General features: G+C 46.6%; 1 protein-coding gene across 4 annotated transcripts in view; it reads left to right on the forward strand.

The window, feature by feature from the left end:
* RCOR3 (REST corepressor 3) overlaps positions 1-24789 on the forward strand; it is a 320065-nt gene that overhangs the window by 119375 nt on the left and 175901 nt on the right. For all 4 annotated transcript variants that reach the window (XM_078649728.1, XM_078649725.1, XM_078649727.1 and 1 more), the window contains 2 exons: positions 6942-6994; positions 11255-11416. In XM_078649728.1, the coding sequence (XP_078505854.1) occupies positions 6942-6994; positions 11255-11416 (215 nt within the window). The remainder of the gene's footprint in view (positions 1-6941; positions 6995-11254; positions 11417-24789) is intronic.

The following is a 24789-nucleotide window of genomic DNA, read 5'->3' on the forward strand; positions in this document are numbered from 1 at the left end:
AACTGATCCACTAGAGCTGTAGGCATAATCTATTCTAGCCTCTGCCCTTGGCTAGCTTCCTCTCGTACCATGAGCGGTCCTCCAGAGATTTTTGACCTTTTGTTCTTGAACACACTGGCTTATGTCATAAAGTTGTTGATACTGAGAGTATATGGGCAGCGTGTTTGGGGGGAAGTGAGGGGATGGTGGAAGACAAGCCCTCCACATAGAGATGATCACAATGATAAGAGGCCTCGAAGGAGTCCCAATTTGACTCTGTCTGCCGGGTCTGGTGGCGCAGTGGATAAATGCATCCACTGTAGGTGTAGGGGCTTGTGTTCGACCTCAGGGTCACAGGTTCTAAACCCGGCAGGTCCACTCAGCCTTTCATCCATCTCTGAGGTCGATAAAATGAGTACCATTGAGTTGGGTAACAATATACATCTGTTATTCAGCGCCTTGAGACCTTCGGGTGATACGTGCGCTATACAAAAGTACATGTTATGTTTTATGTTTTATGTTATGTTTTTATGTCTCAGACCACTAAGGCTAGTGAACCTGTTAAGAGAGTGCACATCATGAATAATCAAGATAACTCTCTTTATTACATCCACCAAAGGGTAACACAGTCTCCTTTGAGTCAGCCACATTCCAACTGCTCAGCTATTACCTAACATGACACAGAGTTCCATATGACGCCTCCACGACTCTATAAGATTAAACCGGCAGTGGTAAATCATAACACATCTCCTCCCCCCAACAATGCAATATAAAAAAATGTAAAGAGGGAAAGGAACAAGGATAACAATGCAGAGACAAATCCCAGTTAAAGAACATAGGAAGAATGACTGACAAACTAAAGGGAATATGGAAGGCATAAACACCCTGGTAAAACTTTGCAACCAATTAAGCAGCACACATTTACTGCCATGTTTCTCTGTGCTGCCAATTTCGTTGTGGCAGGGTTTAAAAAAAAGAAATAAATACGTTGAGGCCCAGATTTTGCACCAGGGTTGCATCACTTTTTTGGCACAATCTCATTTGATAAATATTGAAATGCGCTCAAATGTACTATGATAGACCTGCTAAACTGATGTGTGAGGTCTTAAGATCTGATGTCACTTCTTGTGATATCACTTCCTGTGAGGTGATAGGTTTTGATGCTACTTCCTGTGATTCCACGTGTGATGTCACACATCATGATGTCACGCACTGTGAAGTCACGCACCATGATGTCATTTGTGTACTGCCTAACTTGGTTAGTCCCTACACTTCTTTCTTTAGGACTTGTACCGTCGCTGCCACTCACTGAGAAGACACCCTTTCACAATGATCTTCAAGCTCTTCTTCACCAGTCTCACCTACAATACTCTCCGGAATCCTTGCAGACCTGCAAACCTATGAGGAGAAATCGTAGACAGTGACCTTCTAGTACAATGCAAATATCTTAGAACTGAACCATGTCACCCAGAGTAGCAATGTAAATGTAAATTCTTGAAAAAAGGTCTGTACTATTAAAATGCTACAGTTTAAACTTGTATTAGTATTTCTTGTGCACGAACACTGGAGCCAGCCACCGTAAGGTACTGTTGCTCTTCTTAGACAGAATGTGCATCTGAAAGTGGTACCCTTTTTGGGGCAGGTGAGAAGCTTGTCTAATTGAATCTCTTGGGGTGTTTGATTGCAACAAGGCCTATCATGCTGGTCTCTGCGGGTCCTATTTTCACGTATAGCCTGCAGCCTTATCCCCCCCACCCCCTCCGCCTTTGCCTCAGTTGAGGGAGTATGGGTGTTTTATGTCCTTGTTCTAGATATAGCGCTTTATACCCCACTTCTTACATTGTGAAGTGCTGTAAATAACAAGCCTTAACCATCCTCAATGTAACCGTGCTCTGTTAAGCATATTCTGACGGATGGTTTGCCAGGATTCAATCTTTTGAACAGCAGATCCCAGCATTGAGAGCGACAAGTGTTTAATCCACCTAGCCAGCCACCGTACCTGCTCTTTGTGTTTTGCCTCCCCAGTGTGGAACTGAATGGGCTCCTCACTCCATGCTTCTCGACGTTTTTGTCCGGTAACAAGAGTAGACCTGCCAGGTACTTGTAAGGGCCTAGCAAACTGTGTCTGAACGAGACAAACCATGTAACAACTATTGCCTGTTATCTCTGAACCACAGACACAACTACAAGCTCACTGAAGGGACATCACAAACAGGCAAGGCTTATTCATGGAGGGTGATGCAGGATTAGATAGATTCCCAAAATATAAATACTTCAATCATAGGAACGTCTTTGGTCCTCAATTGCGGGTTCTCATGGAAGCAGTCACAGTAGCAGAAATAGAAATTTGCTGTTCAACTGGATTTAATCTAGCTCTCAGTTTACAGGGCAGTACACCTCTTTTTCCCTCGATACCGGTAGCAGTAGTATTTTCTCCGTAACTTAAGCCCCGGAGTCTGGTATTGAGACCTACAGGAGGGCAGGTAAAATTAGCCCAGTCTTTTTCTTTATGCTGGTTCATAGAGCTTTGATAAAATCAAACAAGCTGTGGCAAAGCCAGTACGTCTTGCCATTTTGGCCTCTTGTTATTGCTAATGCACGCACACATACAAATCATGATGCGTCATTCTGTATGCACGCATGTGTCACCACCAGAGTGATGGGGAAGCAACAGGGAGTGGGCGGGGAGTAACGGAGTATGCCGGGGAGCAACAGAAGTCTAGAGCTTGAGGCAGAGTAGGGGGGATCCAGGGATGGACTGGGGAGAGGAGGGAGCAAAGCGGAGCGCATGTTATGGGAGGCGGGATTTATATAGGGCTATGCGACAGAAGAAATAACCATGATGTAGCTAGGAACAAAATGCATGCGCTCACTTGGGTTACGTAGTTCCCTGCATATAAGTAGTGGAAGGACACAAGTCGTCCAAATAAAAGAAAGATAAAGAAGCTATGTTCAAGGGGACGAACAAACGGAAGAGGAGGAGTAAAAAGCAATTGAAATAGAAGTCAGCCAATGTGAGTGACAAAAAAGACAACCAATTATAAACATTGGGCTGGGAACTTAGCAGCTGAGGGTGAGTGGTTGAAAAGCTTCAGCACTTCGTTCATCATTTTGTTGTGTTTGCTATGTTCACCCTAAGTGGCCAGGGGCATGCCCAGACGTGGGTCCCTTGCTCGCTGTGCCACTGGATTCAAGCGAGCCTGGCTGATGAGGGGCAATACCCAGAAACCAGTCCCAGGAAGCTTGTTTCTGGCCTTGCAGTTTGTCTGGACTGTTCTCATGAGAAATCAGGGTCAAGGCTGATTTGTATATGGCTGGATCTAAACTGGGGTGGCATAGTGAGCAAAGGAACGACGGATTAAACCCAGATCTGCAACTGGGAGTGAGTGATTGAAAAGTTTCTGCACTCCGACCATCATTTTGTTGTGGTTTTTCGTAAAGAGTGTCAACAAGAGAGACGTTTTCTGCCTCACACGGACAGCATCTATAGAGACATGGTGGCAGTGGGGGCCAGGCCAAATGAGTGTTTAGAAGTAGCAGAGAACCGACTTAGAAGTAACCAGCCAAATCCAAGTGCCGCTTTCCAGGTACACTGTCTTGGCCCATGGTCTCCATCTGTTTTAATAGTCACCCACAAACTTGGGTTTACAAAACATACATACTTGGTAACATACAACCAGGGCTACCCCAACCCTCATTTACATGCAACATGCCACACATATTCATGTCACCCTCAGGAGGTAACGAACTGTCCCATGCATGACAGACTACATCCATTTAGGTCTCTCTCTTCGAGACATTTAGTAAGTGGCTTTTAAAAGTGCCACCAGAGGCTTTTGCTGGCCTACAGCTTGGGTTCACAAGCTTGTGCACGTGCACGTGCACAGCTGCCATCTGTGTTTTTATTGCTGTAATCAGGCTCCTCTGCTTGCACTCCCCCTCCCTTTTCCCCCTCCCTCTTCGTCAGTTTCATTTATGTCTGCTATCACTGTGAATGCTCCTGCTTCCACCAGGCACACACACCATCAGTCGTCAGTGCACGGTTTCACCAGGCACACAGACCACCAGCCGTCAGTGCACGCCTCCACCAGGCACACACATCACCAGCTGTCAGTTCACACTTCCACCAGGCACACACACCACCAGCCATTGGTGTACGCTTCCACCAGGCACACACACCACCAGCCGTCAGTGCACACTTTCACCGGGCACATGCACCACCAGCCCTCAGTGCACGCTTCCACCAGGCACACACACCACCGGCCCTCAGTGCACGCTTCCACCAGGCACACACACCACCAGCCGTCAGTTCACGCCTCCACCAGGCACACACCACCAGCCGTCAGTGCACGCTTCCACTAGGCACACACAGCACCAGCCATCAGTGCACGCTTCTACCAGGCACACACACCACCAGCCGTCAATGCACGCTTCCACCAGGCACACACACCACCAGCCGTCAGTGCACACTTTCACCAAGTACACACACCACCAGCCGTCGGTGCACGCTTCCATCAGGCATACACATCACCAGACATCGGTGCACGCTTCCACCAGGCACACACACCACCAGCCGTCAGTTCACGCCTCCACCAGGCACACACCACCAGCCGTCAGTGCACGCTTCCACTAGGCACACACAGCACCAGCCATCAGTGCACGCTTCTACCAGGCACACACACTACCAGCCGTCGGTGTATGCTTCCACCAGGCACACGCACCACCAGCCTTCAGTGCACGCTTCCACCAGGTACACACACCACCAGCCGTCGGTGCACGCTTCCATCAGGCATATTTATTTTATTTATTTATTTATTTATTACACTTATAATGCGCACAGATACCCACAAAGGGTTTCCCGGCGCCATGGCTAAGAGAGCGAAACACAGAAAGCAATTGCCGTCAAAAGATCAACAACCATTTGTTTAAACAGTTATTTATTAAACAGCCAGGTTTTAACTTTTTTCTTAAAACTGGCAAAGTTTTCCTCTTTGCGCAAGGCTAAAGGGAGGGAGTTCCAAAGGACTGGTCCTAAGTGGGAAAAGGATTTACCTCCCATTCGGGCCAGTTTGAATCTGGGAACCACGAAAGTTGCTCCATTTAAGGAACGGAGATTCCGTACGGGAACATGGGGCCTAACCAATTTCTGCAGATACCGTGGTGCGGTTCCTGCCCTGATCTTGAACATGTAAGTCAAGGCCTTAAACCGGACCCGGTTTTCAACTTTCAGCCAGTGTAGATCTCTAAGGTGCTTCGAGATCCTTGCTGTCCTAGGAATCTTGCACAACAGCCTGGCTGCGGAGTTCTGGACCAGTTGTACCCGCCTAATTACGGCTAAATTGGAGCCCAGATATAGAATGTTACCGTAGTCAAGCCTAGATGTTATTAGCGCATTGACTACGGTCTTCTGGGTATCCACAGGTAGCATCCAGATAATCTTCCGCAGCCATTTAATGATCGTGAAACAAGTACCAGCCACTTTATTGGCATACACATCACCAGACATCGGTGCACGCTTCCACCAGGCACACACACCACCAGCCGTCAGTGCACGATTCCACCAGGCACACACACCACAAGCCATCAGTGCACGCTTTCACCAGGCACACACCCCACCTGCCGCCAGTGCACACTTTCACCAGGCACACACACCAGCAGCCGTCAGTGCAGCAGGCAGGCTCTTCTCAGATTTTCCTTAAAACCATGCTGAGTATGCAGGTGCAGTGCATGAACTCCTGTGTGAGTGAGTTATGCTGCCTGGGGCTCACTCACTCCACACTTGTAAATTGCGCCTGCACCAGGCCTTTTCTCATTTGCAAAGTTCGGCGCATGCGCACAGCTAGGCAGCCTCACACCCCGGGAATGACTGCTTCCTACAACCAGAATGGAAACATCATTCAGAGCAATGAAAACAAGTTCATTTGATGCAAAGAACTGTTAACAAAAACCATGTCCAGCTATTGTAAATCAGTTATTTGGATTTGGAATGATAGCAGAAGGATAGAGTAGGACAAAGGTTTGTATTTATTTATCGCTCGCTTGTTGACGCATGCTATTCAGGGAGCCTATAGAGGATTAGTGCTGAATTAATATGGTGAAATATGGGGTAATTTCAGTGGTGGATATTAGTCTGTTTCTTGGAGTGAGAAGGATAGCGGATGGATAAAAGGGGAAGAAAGATTTGCATTCATATAGCACTTGTTACCCCTGATGGGCGTTGAAGCGCTTTTCTGGCGAGTAGCACGACACTCCGGAACCCATAAAGGATTAGTGTTGAAAATTAGTATAATATAAATATGAAGTAATTTGAGTAGTAGATATGTTATTCAGTTATTTGGGCAGTATATTAGTATAGTTGAATATGGAATATGGAATTTGAGAAGTGAAACATGTTAGTCTGTTAATTTTTATTGAAAAAGGATAGTGGAGGAATAAAAGAGTGAGTCTTAGCAGTAGGAAGAGGCTTTTGGATGAGTAAAAGGAGTTTTGGAAGGAAGGAGTCAGAGGGGAGAGTTTGTAAAAAGAGGTGTCAGATCTCGTCAGGGGTAGTAAGCGCTATATATAAATGCAATTACAATACAATACAATAAGTATTTAGTTATGCAGCAGAATATCCTTTGTTGCATGGCGAAACACTTATAAGGCCTCAAATGCGAGATCTATTGGCTATGCCAATGCTTGACTTTAGGGAGGGCAGGTAGGCAGCATTCCCAGTCTGTGTTACTGGAAAGAAAAAGCTTACTCCCACTACTATTAAATAGGAACAGTGACCCGTGACAATAAATGCAAGAGGCATTGCTGTTAATCAGTTTTTGGGTACACAAAGATATGTTTTTCCATTCAGTAGTTTGACTAAATGAATGCACATAATTGTATTTTTAATGCAGTTTTAAATGTGTGCTTTATAATTAAAACACCACTTGGGGTGTTGTCAAAATAATCAACATACTCTTTTGTTACAGTGGATGAATACATTGCTATTGCGAAGGAAAAGCATGGCTACAATGTCGAACAGGTGCGTAACTAGATTGAAAAAAACGTTGCAACCCTCATATTCTGAAATCCAAATAATCTTTCCCAGATACAGCACTTCTCATTCAAATAATTTTCCATAGTAATAGTTCGTTTCTTAAAACTTACAAGAAGACATGTCTTCTAGGCATATAATGGGATATATTTGAAGAACCTTGTGCAAACTTGCTTCTGTTTCCTGGTTATCATATTTTACTTTATCAACCTTTGTATTTATTTGTATTATAAGCAGATGACTCCATCATATACACAGAAACAGAACTGATGGTTTGCATTGTGTGCTTTTTGAGATTTCTTGAAAAAATGGTAATCCACAGTGAACCTCACAACATTAGTTCGGTATTTTAGGACTTTAATTGGTAGCCATAAACAATAGAATTATTCCCCACTGTGTGAATAGACTCATTTGTTAATTTCATTTTATTGATAATGCGAGATTGTCTACAGCAGTGGTCTTCCAACTGTTGAGTACTTTACACTGAGGGCCTTTTCGGGGGTATATAGATTGTACTGTGTGGCCAGCAGTGCTTACTTCCTTTTCCAGCAACTGCTTAACAGACTGAGAGCCTTAATTAGATCTTTGTGGATGGGCTACTCTATCACAACAGTGACGGATATCCTGTCTGCTGAAAAATGAATTTCATTCATGGCCGAAGCGGCCAAAGCAGGCACTGGGCGTTTCCCCTGTGTGCCGGAAGTTTGGGGGCTGATTTTGGAGCAGTGGGGGCCTTTTTTGTGAGTGGGGGGTGTTTTGCAGCAGTGCTGCAATATCAGCACCCTGTAACAAAAGCAGCAGCAGTGTCCCCCGCCCCCAGGCCAGTCCAACTTGATTGCCAGGGCTGGTTTGCGTTCTCAGTCCGGCCATGATTACATTATATCCTTTAGGATTTATATTTCGGCAGACAGGATATCCAACACCCTTGTGACGGAGTAACCCATCCGTTGAGATCTAAATCAGGCCGTGATTCAGTTGTAAAATAGAGCTGGGATTATTTAAAGAAAAGAGGACTGGTAGAGGGTTTTAAATTTGGTAATTAACTGAATTTTAAAAAGCGGCATGATAGAGAGTTTTAAACTCTGGGAATTAACTGAATTTACCAGAGTTGTACCTTTGATTAAGTATCCAGCAGCCAAGGACAGTGCACCTGAGTCAGTAGGCCATCAAGGGAAACAAAATTGCACTCTTCTTTGTCACTGCACAAGAACGCCAAGAGTAAAATCAGAAATGTGAAAGTGTTCTAAAAAAGACAAAGGACTTGAAAAGAAAAGGACAAGGAATACAAGTGTGTGATGGCGCCAGAGGTACAAGAAATATAGACATAGAAAATAACATATACATTTTTGTTTTTATGCACCATGGTTCTGTACACTATCACTATCAAGTTTTTACGTCACATAGGCTATCCGTTTAACTGACGACTCAGAAAGTGAGAAGGAGCATGGGTATGAGGTATTATCCAAATGCTATAATACAATACAATATGTAATACTTTGTATACATTAAGGTGTAGTTGTGTAATTATGCTAACAATGCCTATTTATATAGCACACACAAAGTAAATATTAATGTTCACAAAATGATTGAATTAGCCATGGAAGTGGTTCAACCTATGCCAAATTGGTTAAAGTCATGTTGTTTCCATTACTAGCATATGTCAGAGAACTAGTTAATAACATACCGTTTTGTGACCTGCAAACTACACTTGGATCTCAGCAGCAGTTGCCGAAATCTTACAGTACTAGGATTTAACCTTGTAAACTGAAGGTTAGGTCAGAGTTTCCATAGGAAGAGTGTTTTTGTTTCACTTGTAACTTTGCCACCATTTAAAGAATCTTCACAAAACTTGGGGAAAAAGCTCATCCACCTTAACTCCTTCATGGAAAGTGACTGCAGGATTGTCCAAGAGTGCCCGCAGGCCCATCTAGTGTGTCCTCCCTCTTCTCTGCTGCAGGTTCACCTGCAAGACCGAGGAACCCCTGGCACTACCACCCTTTAGTACATGATGTCATGCATGCTGAGACCTCTGTGCAGTGTCCCACTCTTAAGGGCTGCACTCATACAGTTATCAACCTTCATTCACCCTGCACAGAGAGCACTCAACCTCCCTGCACCCATATCTGCTCCCATGCCTCTTATTATTAATCCCATAGGCGAAACCTAATGCATTTACCAATGATTGTTGTAATTTGGTGTAAATCTGTTCAGTAGTCAAGAAACTATAACTTATGCCCTAAGGTAACTATAACTCGCCCACTCGCCATACACTGCTAATTGCTCCACATATCACATCACTCGTGACGTGATCTATGACATCATTGATAATATCAGTGCAACATTTTCTGTAAAATTATTGATGAGAAACCTGTGCATGGTAGAGGGGCAATTTATAGTTACCTTAGGACACAAGTTATAGTTCATTGACGTGACTCTAACTATAATTGCTGAATTTCTATGGTTTTGTGTGTGTAAAAATCTGAACCTAACTCTAAAGTCCCTGTCCTTTTTTTAAGTGAATATATACACACACACACACACACACACACACAATATAATTATTGCCACATGCAGACCCGACCACGGTCCCTCCTCTTTGTGATTCAGAAAGAGTTGCCAAAGGTACTTTTCACATGGAAAGTCTTTTCTGACTTGCAGTGTACATTTACTACATTTCAACTTGTGCTTTTGCTGTTCTACAAAACTTCGCAAATGATGTCACAAAATACCTTTTATGTGACATCACAAACTTTTTGCCTGCTAGTACAAAAACAGTTTTCTTTCTGCATGAATCTTTTGCAAGTTCATAGAGATGCTTCAAGACTTAAGTCAGTGGCTATCCTCAGCAGGCTATGGGACAGGTGCACTGTACATGGGTGAAGGCTGTGCTTCACAGGATCTGCCGGAGGTCATACTGCGCTATGGTATTTGAGGTCTATCTTTGCCTTCTTGAGCAGTGGGAAATCCTGTTTTGAAAGTGGCTAAGAATGCGCCTTTTCTGAGGGATGTGTCCACTAGATGGAGAAGGGGTTTGAGTGTTTTCTATGAGGGATTTCACGATTTTTGAGAGGAGGATTTTTGAGAGCTTGCATAAGGGGGTAGCTGTCTTGCAAGCTATTGACTAGGAGATTTTCAGATTTAAAGGATAATGTGATTCTAGCTCACAGTGACTATTTTATAATGTACCACATTGTCCAGACTGGAACCATGTCAAAAGCAACGCTTTGCCTTATGGTCTTCATGCCTTTGCTGGAGATGTTGAAGTGTGAGCTCGCTTTTCCCTAAAGCATGATCTCTCTAAGTATAAGTGCACCAGTTGTCTGTGAGATTTGTGAGGCCTACAAATGCTCGTATGGTGACACATAGAAAAGTGCTAACACTCCCAAACAGACTTCAATAATAGTGTTCACATGAAAAAACCTCTTGTTTAAGAATGTTTGTAAATATGCATGTGATAGCATAAGACAAAAAGTCTGTTCGGAGAGGGCATTAGATTTTCAGGATAGCAGGGGGAATTTGCCAGTTTCCCTGAAATGCCACTTACATTTTGCCCTAGTAGAGCAATTAGTGTTGATCTATGGATAGCAGGTCAGGTGCATGGCAGCAAGGGGTTTAAGATAGATTGACGAGAAAGCTTTAAATGGAGTTGATCAAAAACGTAGTTTGCTGCGTAGCATAAGCATTCCTTTGAGGTGTTTGGTACTTTATTTAACATTTGTGCATGAAGGCATAATTCTCGGTTTTCAAAATGTATACATCAATCAGAACATATTACTGGACTCAATTTATTGAATACATTCAAGATGCCACATATTAAAGGTAAATGCAAGCTGTGCATTGGAACTTTTAAAAAACTGGTATGCCTAGTTAGCCAAACAGCATTTTCTAATATATTGTAAGGTCTTTTAACATCTCTTTCCTTTACTTACATGAACTAGGCAACCTTTCATCATATAATTAAGAAAAGTGCAAGTGTTTTAGTCTAGGCCACACAAATATGTATTGTGTGTAAGTGCTGTCCCAGATCTTGGTGGGTAGGGCTGGGAGAGAGGGAGAAAGTGATGGACTCAAGCAGTGGTGTGTAAAAGTGGGAGGCAACAGAACATGGAAAATGACAGGCAAAGCCTATATAGGCCTCTAACGGGTAAAGTCCTGAAGGGGAAGATCTATGATATAGGTGAATGAAAAAATAAAAATGTTTTCTGATTGTGTATGGTATTTTTATTGAAAGCTAATTTATTTTCAAAGGCACTTGGAATGTTGTTTTGGCATAAACATAACATTGAGAAGTCTCTGGCTGACCTGCCTAATTTCACTCCATTTCCTGATGAGTGGACCGTAGAAGACAAAGTACTCTTTGAACAAGCGTTTAGTTTCCATGGGAAAAGCTTTCACCGAATTCAACAAATGGTAAGCTACTGGTCACAGATAAAGTGAAAAATTAATCTTTAATCACTAAAGGACTCGAATATAATTTTATGGTCAAATATTAATGATGTTATTGGTAGTTGTCTTTCAGCCATGCAGGTTTCTGGGTGTTAAGGAACATTCATCCAAAACCGACTAAATATACATTGCATTAGTGAAGTGGATAGATAACTAGAGTTGTTGTTTATACTTTCAGAATCGTACGTGTTGAGTGATAGACCTATCTGAGAGAGATAAAGTAGTTCATGGACTGTCCACCGTGCATGCTTTTCTGGTTGTGTGAAATGTAAGCATGTGGTACTTGGAAGTGGTGAACAATGCATGTGGTAACATATTGTTGAACTCTCATTGCAATTAAAGGCGTGCCATTGATCTTGCAGTGCCTAGTGGACCACCGACTGGGTCTAAAATTGTACTCTAAGGCTAAAGCAGTGTAATTCATGGAGAAAAGCTGAGCAAGAGACATACCAAAGTCAGTATTAAAAGGATTTCAGCTGCTGTTCAGTGCACTTTCCAATTCGAATCGAGTATAATGGCAGAGGCCCAGATATCCTCATTTTCCTGATCCGGGCTGGAGTTGAACAAGATATTAATAGCTGTGATATCTTGTTGAATGTCTTAAGTACTTAAAAATAAGTTTTCGTGTTTGAAGGTGGAGCAAACCGCTTTGAATAGTTCCCATAATGTGTGAAATGAAAACAAACCTTTTCTCCAGTTCAAGTCCTACATTTTGTTATACGGGAAATACTAATCTAGTAAGAAGCTGAATAGTTTATATTGGCTGCTGCCCAAAGATTTGGACCTGTATGCCTGGGGTCAAAGATAATCAGCAGCCCAAAGGTTGGCTTTATGTTTTAAGACCTGTCTCCACTCTTCTAGCAGTCCATTTCCAATAACAAACTTGAAACTGTATCAGCAAAGGTCTGGTTAGTCTCTTGTGATTTAAATCTATAAATTATGTTCCTTAGAGAGTGTATGTAAGTGATACCTTGCTCAGAAAATGGTGTAATATCTTATTTCATATGTGTAACCAAACGTTTTAAGAGTGTGTCAAAATGCTGAGCACTGTCAATACGCATCTCATACACAGAGATTTCTTCTCTTGGTTAACAATGGTATCTGATAGAGACATCTAGCCGCAGATTCCTTAACTTAGAAAATCCCCAGGCGTCAGACTGGATCTGGAATTTTTTTGCAGCAGCACCTCTGCGCTTGACGGGGGATGGCGCCACACGACTCCGCCCTGACGTCGTCCACATACATGACATCGCTGAGGTCATATAAGTTCCTCCCGGTGCACTGACGTCAGTTTTCCTTCTTTTCCGCGTGCAATGCGGATCCGGAGTGAGCAGGTCCTCTGGCCTGTTTTTAGGCCTCCTTTTTGACGCTTTGCGTCGGGAACAGTGTGCAATGCCTTCGGGCTTTAAAACTTGTAATTCCTGTTCACGGCAGATGTCCACGACAGACCCGCATCTTATTTGTATGTGGTGTCTGGGCGAGCACCATGACTCTACGGACTGTGAAGCCTGCCAACACCTGTAGCCAAAGTCTCGGCGGGAGCACCGTATGAAGCTTCTCTCGGCACGGCTGTCCCGGTTGGAGTCGTCTCGCCCCCCCGGCCTCTTCATCAACGGCACATCCCTCTACGTCCGGTTCCACCATCGATCGCCCTCTGGGGCCCGGGACCGTCGTTCGCTGCTTGGTAAGTCGAGGCGCTTGTCGCCGAGGTCTTCGACCTCCCCTTCTTCTGTTGTCGGGCACTGGTTTCCGGAATATTCCGGATGTGCTCTCCCGACAGTCGCCCCCCTCTATCCGCCCTTTCCGGGTGTGGGGGCGACTCAGGCCCAGATGGAGGCATATGCCGCAGCTCTGCAGGCCTCCCTTGGGTCCTCTCCCATTCCTGGGGCGTCCTTGAGGCCTCTTCTTCTTGTGGGATCTCCGACAGACTCGCCGGCGTCTTTGCCCCCAGCGCCAATTGAGCCTTTGCCCCCCAGGAACGTTTGAGATGTGGTGTTGTTAGGGCGCGGGCCAGTTGGGTCCCCCTTTACGGTCCACATGGAGTTGTTAGGGCGCGGCCCAGCTGGGTCCCCCTCTACGACCCACGGCGCCTCTGCCGCGCCGCATAGTCCTGCTGGGCTCCCTGTGGCGCCGCAGGTGGTTGCCGGTGCTCATAGCCCTGCCTTGAGCACACCCCGGGCTTCCGGGCAGGCAGCTGCCTGTCCGGAGCCAGGGTCGGCACCAGAGGCTCACCTCCCCGGCTCCGCCTCCGCTTCTTTCTCCGGAGTTGGAGGCTGTCATGGATGAGGCGGAGTTGGCACCGAGGCGGCGCCGAAAGCTTGCCTCGCTCCGGCGTCTTCTCCTTCTTCGGAAGGGGAGTTTGTCATAGTGTCGGCGCCGGATGTAGCCCAGTCGGCGCCTGATGAGGCACAATCGGCGCCCACATGCGTCGCTTTGGCACCGTGTCGATGCCGAGTTGTGGGCTCTTCTCTAGAGGCCTCTGGAGAGAGTTCGGCACCACCCTCTCACACCGCGTCGCCGGAGCTATTGTTGCCAGTGCCCCCTTGGAATATGTGGAGCCTCCTCAGGAGCTCCCAGATCCGGCAGGTTTTTCGCCTCCCCAGGAGCCTGATCAGGATCCTCATTCTTCAATGGGGCTCCCTTACGTGGGGCATTGGTCACACCCTTAGTGTCTAGGGAGTCTCAGCTAATACCCCTCCCTCACTGATGAGCTGTTGTCCCCTTCGCGGAGGGCTACCGAGGTTGGTGCGGCTTTTTTTAGAGTGGACTCATTGGCCACTCGCATTTTAAACGTGCAATCCCCTTTTGTCTGTGGACCCCTTGCTTGAGGTCCTTCACCGTGGGTCCGGGAATGTGGAGCCACTTCTGCACTTTGAGACTTCCCTTTATGATACCCTTTTATGTACCTGGGTCCAGCCTGCTTCAGGTGACCCAGTGGCTCGTTCAGTTTTGCACCGCCACCGTCCTGCTCCACATGATCCTTTTTGTCTTTTTGTGCATCCTGATGCGCAGGGGTTTGTGTTACAGACTGCCTTTCCTTCCCTGCCCCCTCTAACGGCTCCTTGCGGGCTTTCGTCCTCCCACTTGGGTCTTCTTAGGCCTCTCTTCTGTGGTGGTATTTTTTCATTTCACATACTTTAGATGCGCTCGGTGTTTAATATGGGCAGTGAGCCTTATGTCTTCCTATTCTGTAGTCAAGGGTGAGTCCCCCTTTATTGGCATCCCTTGGATGCATTTTGCTTTGAGCTGCCTGATGGCCTGCTGTGGCCGTGTTCCACAGGTTCTGTGTCTAGTCCTCTGACTGTGGTATTGAGCTGGTGGTTCGGCTCGGTAATGTCATACGGCTCGGAACTCATGTTCCCGGGTTCAGTTAGTTACTGTGCTCCTTTTTCTTGGCTTATTGCCCTAAGAGGTGTTCCCCGTTGTTTGGGGTATGCATACTCCATGTGGGATACTTGTGTAGTATTATATAGCTTTGCTTATCTCACCTGGGCCTGGAGATCCTGTGGACCCAATGCTCGGCCTGGTGGTCTGTTGTACGATGTTCTATGTATTTACCTTGGGCCATCTGCTTACGACATGGTCATCCACCTCCTTGGGAGGTTTCATGGTGTCCTCTTCAAAAACGGCTCCAACCTGCCCTTACTGAACTAGGTATGATCCGGTATGGAGATGTTCTTGCTCCTGGCTAGTTCTGTCTCTACATAATTTAATGTTCATACATTTCTGTATACATGCTGGTTGCCTTAGTATTCCTCTTCCTATGTCGCCCCCTCTTTTCGAGGCTGCGAGATCTGGACCAATATCTCCATGTATGGGGGAGCTTTTCTGAGTTGTTGCAAGTTGCCCATAGGTTACTCCTTGCGTCTGCTTACTGGAGTGATTTCCCAATTTGCCATATGCTCCCTTTTTGGTGTCGACGCCGTACGTGTCTTTTCTGGGGTGTTGGTCTCGGATTCTGAGATTCTTCCCACCATTCGTTCAACTTGGTGTTTTTTTTTTTTTTTGTAACTTTTTTATTATTTGAAACACAAAAACAACAAAACATCAAACAGACAAGCAAGGCAGTACAGCAATAATGCAGTCATTAGGTCTGTGCTCATGGAGGACGGGAGATACATGAATCAGGAGCAAAAAGTCATTGAATGCAGATGAGGGGAGGGAGGCAGAGTTGCATAGGAACAATACGTTATACCACAGCCGGAAGGGATATAAGTCAGGGCGATAGGGAAGGACTCTGGATAGCGGTAAGTGGGGGTGTACAAATATCTCCACGGTATTAGTTCCACGGATTCCAAATCTTCCCCCATTTTGTGGGCCTGCCTCTTGCAATATATACTGTTTTCTCTCGAAACATGCACCAGTCCAGACTCTCTTTCCAAGCAGTCACTGTAGGCGGTCTTTGGGATCCCCACAACTGGGCAATATCCCTCTTCGCAACCATGATGGCCAAAGTCACCCACTGAAGCTGCGACACGTCATAGTCATTCGGACCCCATACATTCAATAAACATTGTCGGGCTTCCGGCACCATAACAACACCCGTGACATCACCCATAATCTCATGTATACGTTTCCAGAATCGCACCACCACAGGGCATTCCCATATGATGTGGAGATAGGTGCCAAGGAGACTACACCCACGCCGACACATACCATCCGTAGAGAAGCCCATATGAATTAGACGGGGACCAGTGACATAAATTCTATGGAGGATCTTGAGTTGGACCAGACGGAGACGGGCCGGAATCGCCACCTCCTTGGGAGAGGCAATCGCAGACTGCCAATCCTCATCGTCCAGTTCAATACCATCAGCAATCCAGGCCTCACGGAGGCGATCGGGCAGACCCGATCGGTCATTAATCATTTTCTTGTAGAACAGCGAGATAGTACTATCCGGCACATAGCCATCCAGTATACGATCTTCGAGGGGGGAGGAATCCGGAACAGCACTACCCACTGGCAACACGGAATTCAGAGCATGACGCACCTGGATGTAACGAAATCTCTCCCTGTCACTCAAATTATATTCCGTTTGTAGGTCCGAGATGGCCTTAACCTTTCCTTTAACCCAGAGATCACGCACTTTACTAATACCGATCATGTCCCACTTATCAAATCCCTTCGTCCTCCATAGGCCACCCAACTTCGCAGAGTCATAGAGTGGTGTCGCACCCGTCAATTTATCATTCCAGCCCATAGCCACAGTTGCGCTATGCCATACCCGCACAGCTATAGCGGTAGGTCCCGTGAGTTGTGAACGGGAGGGTCTCGAGTAAAGTGCCCTATAATAATCTCCACCCGGGAGCAGCCACTTGTCCATTTCGAATGCTGGATTCAACGCCGGGCCATACATCCCGTGGTTGATGGCAGCAAGGTGGGAAGCCCAGTAATACCTACGAATATCCGGGAGCGCTATACCGCCATCATACCAGGGGAGTGTCAATTTCGGAAGAGCTATGCGCGAACGTCCATCCCATATTAGTTGCCTCTGCAACGATTCTACTTCCCGAAAATACGTCGACGGGATAACATGAAAACTATTCTGGAGGGCTTATAGGAAACGAGGTAAGGACATCATCTTAAAAAGGGCCGCACGCCCCAGGGGAGACAACGGTAATTTACGCCAACGCCCTACATCGGAGCGTAATCGTTGGAGTGGGGGGAGCAAATTACGTTTGTAGCGAACCGCCGGTTCCATGGAGATAAACACACCCAGGTACTTAAAGCCAGATCGCGACAACTGGATGGGACAGCCCCGTGGCAAACGAGGGGCATCACCCGCCAGTACATAAATGTAGGATTTCGACCAGTTAATGATAAGGCCCGAGTTCTTCCCGAAGGAGGTAAGTACGTTAAACAACACATTGAGTGATTTTTGGGGAGAGGTAAGGTACAATAAAATATCATCCGCGTATAGGGAAATGCGACCCTCAAATTCCGGCGACCAGCGTATTCCCTTCATCGAGGGTTCCCACCGTAGCCAGGCGGCGAGGGGTTTCAACGCCAAAGCAAAAAGGAGTGGGGACAACGGACAACCCTGTCGTGTGCCCCTACCAAGAGTAAAAGGAGCGGAGACGCGACCATTAACCACCACCTGGGCTAGCGGTGTTTCATACAGGAGTTTGACCCAACCGATAAAACCGGCGCCGAATCCAAACTTGGCAAGTACCGCCCAGAGATAAGACCACTCGATCGTGTCAAAGGCCATCGTGGCGTCCAGGGACGCCAAGATGGCCGGTTCACGCAGCGTCGGGGCCCTCGCGAGAACACCATGCAAACGTCGCAAATTTAACACTGTGTTACGGTGCGGGATGAAACCCGATTGATCCGGATGAATCAGGTCGCCGATCACCGTAATCAGACGATTAGCAAGCAATTTAGCGAGGATCTTGGGTTCCGCATTTAAAAGTGAAATGGGTCTATAAGACGAGCAGCGATCTCGAGGTTTACCCTCCTTGTGGATCACCACAATGGTCGCAAGACGCTGGTCCCTGGGGAGGGAACCATTATCTCGCACAGCCAGAAACATAGCACGCAGGTGGGGAGCCAAAGTATCAGGGCGTAACTTATACAATTCCACAGGAAGGCCATTGGGACACAGAGCCTTGCCGGAGCGAAGGGAGCGCAGCGCGAGAGCCACCTCATCCACCGAGGGCGTGGCATCCAAGCAATCACGCTCTGATTCCGACAAACAGGGTAGCGCTATGTCACAGAGCAACAAGTGCGAATTATCTTCAGGCCTGTCAGACACCGAGGTATAGACCTCACGAAAATAATCAGCAAAGCATTCAACAATGCCCACGGGATCAGTTACACCCACACCATCACGTGTCAAAATCACAGGAACCACTCGATTCGCTCTCTCTCTTCTGTCCAGCCAAGCAATCAATTTACCTGCTTTATCACCCACATCATAGAGTCGTCCCTGCTGTTCCCTACTCATCGTCTTTGCCACATCAGTGACCAGAGTTTTATATTCTAATTGTTTAAGGTAGAGGACATGTAATGCGTCCCGAGACACCCCCCGCTCCAACGCAATCTCCAGGTCCGTGATTTCAGTTTCGAGCTGAACTATTGACCCATTCTTACATTTCTTGGCACACCCCACCAAAGACAATGCCGGTCCCCTGATCACAGTCTTAAAAGCTTCCCACAACGAAACAGGTGAGGATACAGAACCAACATTTTCAGTAAAATACAAATCAAATGATTTAATCAATTCAGCGCGTGTCTTGGGGTTGAGGAGGTACCATGGGTTAATCGGAGCCACCCTGCCTTCAGCCCCGATGCTAAGATTAAAATGAAACCAAATAGGGGAATGATCCGAAATGCCCCAGGCCAGGTGTCTAATCTCTCCAATCGAGGGGGACAGTGCCGCCGGTATCAGGATATAATCCGATATAGAAAGACTGCCATGAGCCCCCGAGTGAAAAGTGAACTGTGTTTGCTCTGGATGCATTAGTCTCCAGCAGTCTATGAGGCCCAATGTTTCCAGGAAGTCGCCCAACCAGGACTGCGCAGCAGGGAGATCTCGGGGGGGATAGCGATCTATCTTGCCAGAAATGACGGAGTTAAAATCACCACCCAGTATCAAAACACCCTCAGGGAGACCCAGCACCATCCGCCCAGGTCCGTGAATGTCGTGGACTGCAAGCCCGGAGGGACATAAACTGACACCAACGAGATAGGTTTTCCCTCTCACCGCCCGACAAGTGCAACATACCGACCCCTGGCATCGAGGATCACATCATCAACCTCAAGGGGGAGGGAAACCCTAAGTAGAATACCCACTCCTCTAGAACTAGATGTAAAACCAGAGTGGGCAGCAAGACGATAACCCCGTCTATTAAGAGCGTGACAAGTATTTCCTATCAAGTGTGTCTCTTGTAACAGAACGACATCAGGCGAAAGGCGCCGCAACAGCTGCATAACCACCCCTCTCTTTATGCGGTCACCCAACCCATTCACATTCCAGCATAATACCCTCAACCCACTACCCCCCATTCACAATGAACTCCCATCGCATAACGAGCATCACACCAATGTCAAAGATAGTGAAAGTACCTTGCCTTGAAAAAGAAAAAACAAACACAAACAATCCCAAAACATGTCCCAACCTCCCCCCGAGGTCCCCAACACAACTCCCCCCCACCCTGCACCCCTGCACCGACTCAAAAGCCACCCCAATTTGCAGTGTGCCTGTCGCCCTAGCAATTACAAACATGAACTAATCTACACAAAGAAAACCCCAGAGGAGGAAAGGGTCCCCGCCATCCCCGCTACCTCCGAAGATATGAACGGAATGATCAAAAAAGTCAGTAAACTCCGGCCGATCACGTTGAAAAGTGTTCCGGACACAGGCACCATATTCATTCTTGGTCCATCAGTCCCCCTTCCGCACCACCAGCATGTTCCTGGCCAGCACGGTGATTCGGCAAAGTGTCCAACCAGTCACTCACTTCCTCAGGTCTGACAAAGAAAAATGTTTGATTGTCATATTCAACACGCAGTCGGGCCGGGAATAACATAGCATACTTTAGTTCCATGTCTCTTAGTTGCCGTTTCACACCCTGAAAACCCATACGTTGTTTCTGGACCGATTGAGAAAAATCCGGAAAAAAATTCACCGCAGCGTTCTCGAACTGCGTAGGGCCGCTTGTCCGTGCCGCCTGCAAAATGGCGTTGCGATCTCTAAAGTTGAAGATCCGTGCAATAATCGGACGAGGGGGAAAGCCGGGTTTCGCCTGTCCCCCTGGCACTCTGTGCGCACGTTCGATGGCAAAGAATTTGCTCAGGCCCTTTGGTGCCAGATGATTAAGAATGAGGTCCTCCACTCGAAGATCAGTGGCGAGTGGACTAGATTCTTCCGGGACCCCAATAATACGCACGTTATTGCGCCGTGCACGGCCTTCAAAATCCTCCAAGCGACGAGCAAATAAGTCATTAGCAGATCGAAGATTGCGCACTTCTATTTGCAAGTCGGACACGTCCGTGGTAAGGCTGGATGTCTTCAGGTCTAACAACTTCACCTTCTCATTCGTCTTGGCCAAGTCCGTGCGAATGAGGTTGACATCGATCGCCACCGTGTCCAACTTCAGGGCCAAGGCTTCATACTGTTGGCCAATAGAAGACTGAATGCCAGCAATGGCGCCCATCACATCTTGTAGTGTTAAGTCCGCCAACACAGCAGGATCATTGACCACCTCCTCCCGGGTCTTAGATGCGCCACCAGGGGATCCATTAGAGAGTGTATAGCGGTCCATGACGTTCGTCTGGGTAGAACCTCCACGGAAAGTAGTCTTGACCTTCCGTTTCTCACCCTCAGGCTTACCCGTCATGGCGAGTCGGGTGCCCCGGAGGGAGGCTTGGAATCTGGTCCAAATGGCTCCTTTAAAGTCTCACACGGGAACACAGGAGGCAAATTTGAGCCAAGTGGAGACCACAGCCAAACAGTCGCCCGCCGAAACTCAAAGAGCTGGCATCAGGGCTTGTCCGATCAACAGACACACCGCATATATGAGGCAGTGCGCCGGAGAAACGAAACCGAAAGTGAAGTGAGGCTGTGGTCCGATCTCCGCAAGCCGTTGTTGAATTACGACCCGGGCACTGCCACCACTCAAGGTCCAGGCTGCTCCATGGAGAAGGCCACAAAGTTCAAGACAGGTTCTGAAACTGGGATGGTGCAATGAGCTAAAAAACGGTGTTGGATCTAGCCCTGATCTCTTGACTGGGTGAGAGTACTCTGCTTAATTCAGAGACTCTGTCCATCACCACCCCTTGTTGTAAATAATTTTGTCCACCCTAAGCGTGGAAGGGTATACTCAGATGTGAGTCCCTTGCTCATTGCACCATCAGGATTCAAGCAAGCCGGGCCGAAGACGGCTGTAATGCCAGAAACCGGTCCCCGGAAGCTTGTTTCCTTCCCAGTGTAAGAATTGGCTTTTGTAGTCTGGTCTGCCCTGTTCCCATGATGCACTGGGCCAGGGACAGACTAATTTGCATACAGCCAGGTTCTGAAACTGGGATGGTGCAATGAGCTAAACAACGGTGTTGGATCTAGCCCTGATCTCTTGACTGGGTGAGAGTACTCTGCTTAATTCAGAGACTCTGTCCATCACCACCCCTTGTTGTAAATAATTTTGTCCACCCTAAGCGTGGAAGGGTATACTCAGATGTGAGTCCCTTGCTCATTGCACCATCAGGATTCAAGCAAGCCGGGCCGAAGACGGCTGTAATGCCAGAAACCGGTCCCCGGAAGCTTGTTTCCTTCCCAGTGTAAGAATTGGCTTTTGTAGTCTGGTCTGCCCTGTTCCCATGATGCACTGGGCCAGGGACAGACTAATTTGCATACAGCCAGGTTCTGAAACTGGGATGGTGCAATGAGCTAAAAAACGGTGTTGGATCTAGCCCTGATCTCTTGACTGGGTGAGAGTACTCTGCTTAATTCAGAGACTCTGTCCATCACCACCCCTTGTTGTAAACAAAGTTCAAGACGGCAAAGCTCGGGGACCCTGCGTCCAATTTCGACCCAAAAACCTGCTAGTACATCAGCCGGGTTGTGCCTTCAATGATCTTCCATCAAATCAGGATATTGTACAGGATAAATGTGGGAGGCAGCGAGGGTCCTCGGGAGCCCTGTGCTCACGCGGCCATCTCAGATGCGCGCAAAGCTCCTCCCCTCAACTTAGTGTTTTTGGCCACTTCCGGGGCAGCTCTTCTGATGGCAGTGGTCCTTGACTATTGCCTGCAAGTCTATATTGTGGTTGTTTCTCACTTTGGCTTCATACGGCCTGGTTGGGGACTCTTATGCTTCTTGTGTTAGCCACTTTACGGTCTCTATGGCCGTTACTTGCTGCATGTTTCTACCTGTTTCAGCAGGTTTAGAATTCATGCTAATTGCCCCTAATTACCCTTTTTAGGGATTGTGTGTGCACTTGGCATGTTTCTTGTCCCACCGGCTATTCCCAACGCATTGCTCAGGTTCAAGCTCCTGCCTTTGGGCTCTTGATACCGGCTCCTTCGGCTCCCTTTGTGTGCTAGTATGTTAGGCTCTGGTTGTCTCTCTTCAAGTTCATTTCGAGCTTGGGTCGGTGTACTTTTGTGTGCCAATAAGCGGAGAGTGGTTTTGCTCTCTCTCTCTCTTTCTTTGCTCTGGTATAGGGCTCATCTATTGTTTTGATACGGGTATGGTGTAGCGCCATTCTGGCCTTTTTAGGATATCTTCTATCCTGTTATTTCTGCTCTTCGAGCTGCTTGGGTTGCTGTCTGGCTGTTCTGCCACAGCTTTCCCGCTTTATCCGTCACTCTGTTGCCAGATTGGATGCTTGGCGCTTTCTGTTGTTCTGTCGCAGACCCACCTCCCCTTTGGCAGTGGTATCTGTTCTAAGTTAAGGAATCTGTGGCTAGATGTCTCTATCAGATGTATGAGTTGCTTACCTTCGGTAACGATGTATCAGGTAGAGACGTTGTCTAGCCGCAGATTCCTTATCGCCCACTCAGCCTCCCCGTTCTGCGAGAACCTTGCAGAGTGGTGTTGTCCGCTTGCCTCTTCAGTTGCCATTGGGTTAGCTCTCACAGAATTTCAGTTGTGGCTCCCTTCTGATTGATTCCATATACAGTTAGCCTTGCTTAGGGGCTTCTTCCTGTATTACAAGCACAAGGAGATTAGTTTTCCTCTCCAGTTACCTTCCCTTCCTTCCGTCTTTTCTATTGACTCGGGGACCTGGTCTCCTCTTGGTCGTTGGTTATGCTCTGGTTTCAACCTCCGTTTTTATAGGGGAAGGGCCAGTCTTTTCATCCTTCCTACGGTGCACTGTTGTTCTTCTGTGCTCCGTTCTTAATAAACGACACAGTTTTACATGGCAATATCAGTCTATTTCGGTCTGTTGAGATGCTCTTCCCTTGTAGCACTCAGGGAAGGGTCTTCGCTCAGCCTGCGGGGCTTTTTCTCACAGTTTTTCACTTATATGTAGGTAGTGTCTAATTCTGTCTTTTATGATGGTGTCTCCGCCATCCTCGCACACTGTTCACATACTTACAGTTTTTTGTTGGTGGCTCCGTGTTGTGCTTCGGAAAAGTTTCACAGAAGAAAACGGACGTCAGCGCACCGGGAGGGACTTATATGACCTCGCTGACGTCACGTACGACGTCAGGGTGGGGTCGTGTGGCGCCGGCGGGAAATGTCCTTAAAACAACTCACATTTTTGTGGAAGCTGAAGATAAGGCTGGTTCAATACCAGGATAGACCAGTACAGCGACAATTTACTTGACGATTGGAGTAGACGTCTGAATGGGGACTCCCTCACATCTGAGCTAGATGGCCTTTAGGGGGAGTAGGAAAGCTCGTGCTTCCACTTCATTGGCTAAAGATCAGGTTGTTTCAAAAGAGGTGGATGTGCTGGTAAACAAACATTGTTGTTCAGACCTTTGGCTTTTTTTAATACTTAATACTGCTGTTTAAATCTAATGGGGATTCCCAGCCTGACAATGGAAAAAGTGATTCAAGCCTGTGAATATATGAATGAGTCCAATGTTGATGAACTGGTGTTACAGGTAAGTAACTAATTTCTTGCAGCAGCAGACTTCAAGTTCATTCCCAGTGTTCTACTGCATCTCACAATGAACAGCTAAAGAGCTAACGTACTATAGTCATGGCAAACTGATGCACTTCTGAATGCCATGGATTTTAACGGGAGCTGTAGAGTTGAAATCCTCTCCTATGAAGGAGTCTGCAGTAGTAATAGTAACAATTTGGTAAACAACAAAGATTTTTTGTTTTATATTTTAAATCTTTCCATTAAATGTGTGGGAGTGTTTTTTTTTTTAAACGTTCAGGAAGCTATTTAAAACAATTTGATTTGTGCTCCACTGGGTGATGAGACCCTCTGAGTGAATTGCTGTTTGAACATATAATTTATTCTTTTTAGGGTTTTCACTTTCTCTGGTCAGGTGTTGCATCTACCTGCTTAAATGCGCACTGGCTTTAAAAAAAATGTTATCGTGAGCTAAATATAAGGAAATAATAAGCCACATTTAAAAATATATAGTTATTGTGTACTTAACGTATTGCTTTGTATAACATATGCACTTAATTCAACTTTAATTAATTAAAGCATTTTAAAATGTGTATCATTGTAAAAAAGACAGAAAAAAGAGACTACTGTTTTAAAACACAGTGAAATATTCATGAACTACACAACTACACAATTTTCCCAGACTCGGAAACTCCAGAAACCTTTAACAACACAGGTAAATAATTTCATGTACATATCCTGCCTGCTGCATAGGAAAATGAATTATTATAAAGCTGTATTCTCCAGCCGCCTGTTCCTCAT

Source organism: Lissotriton helveticus, chromosome 6 (assembly GCF_964261635.1).
Source record: "Lissotriton helveticus chromosome 6, aLisHel1.1, whole genome shotgun sequence".
NCBI lineage: Eukaryota > Metazoa > Chordata > Amphibia > Caudata > Salamandridae > Lissotriton > Lissotriton helveticus.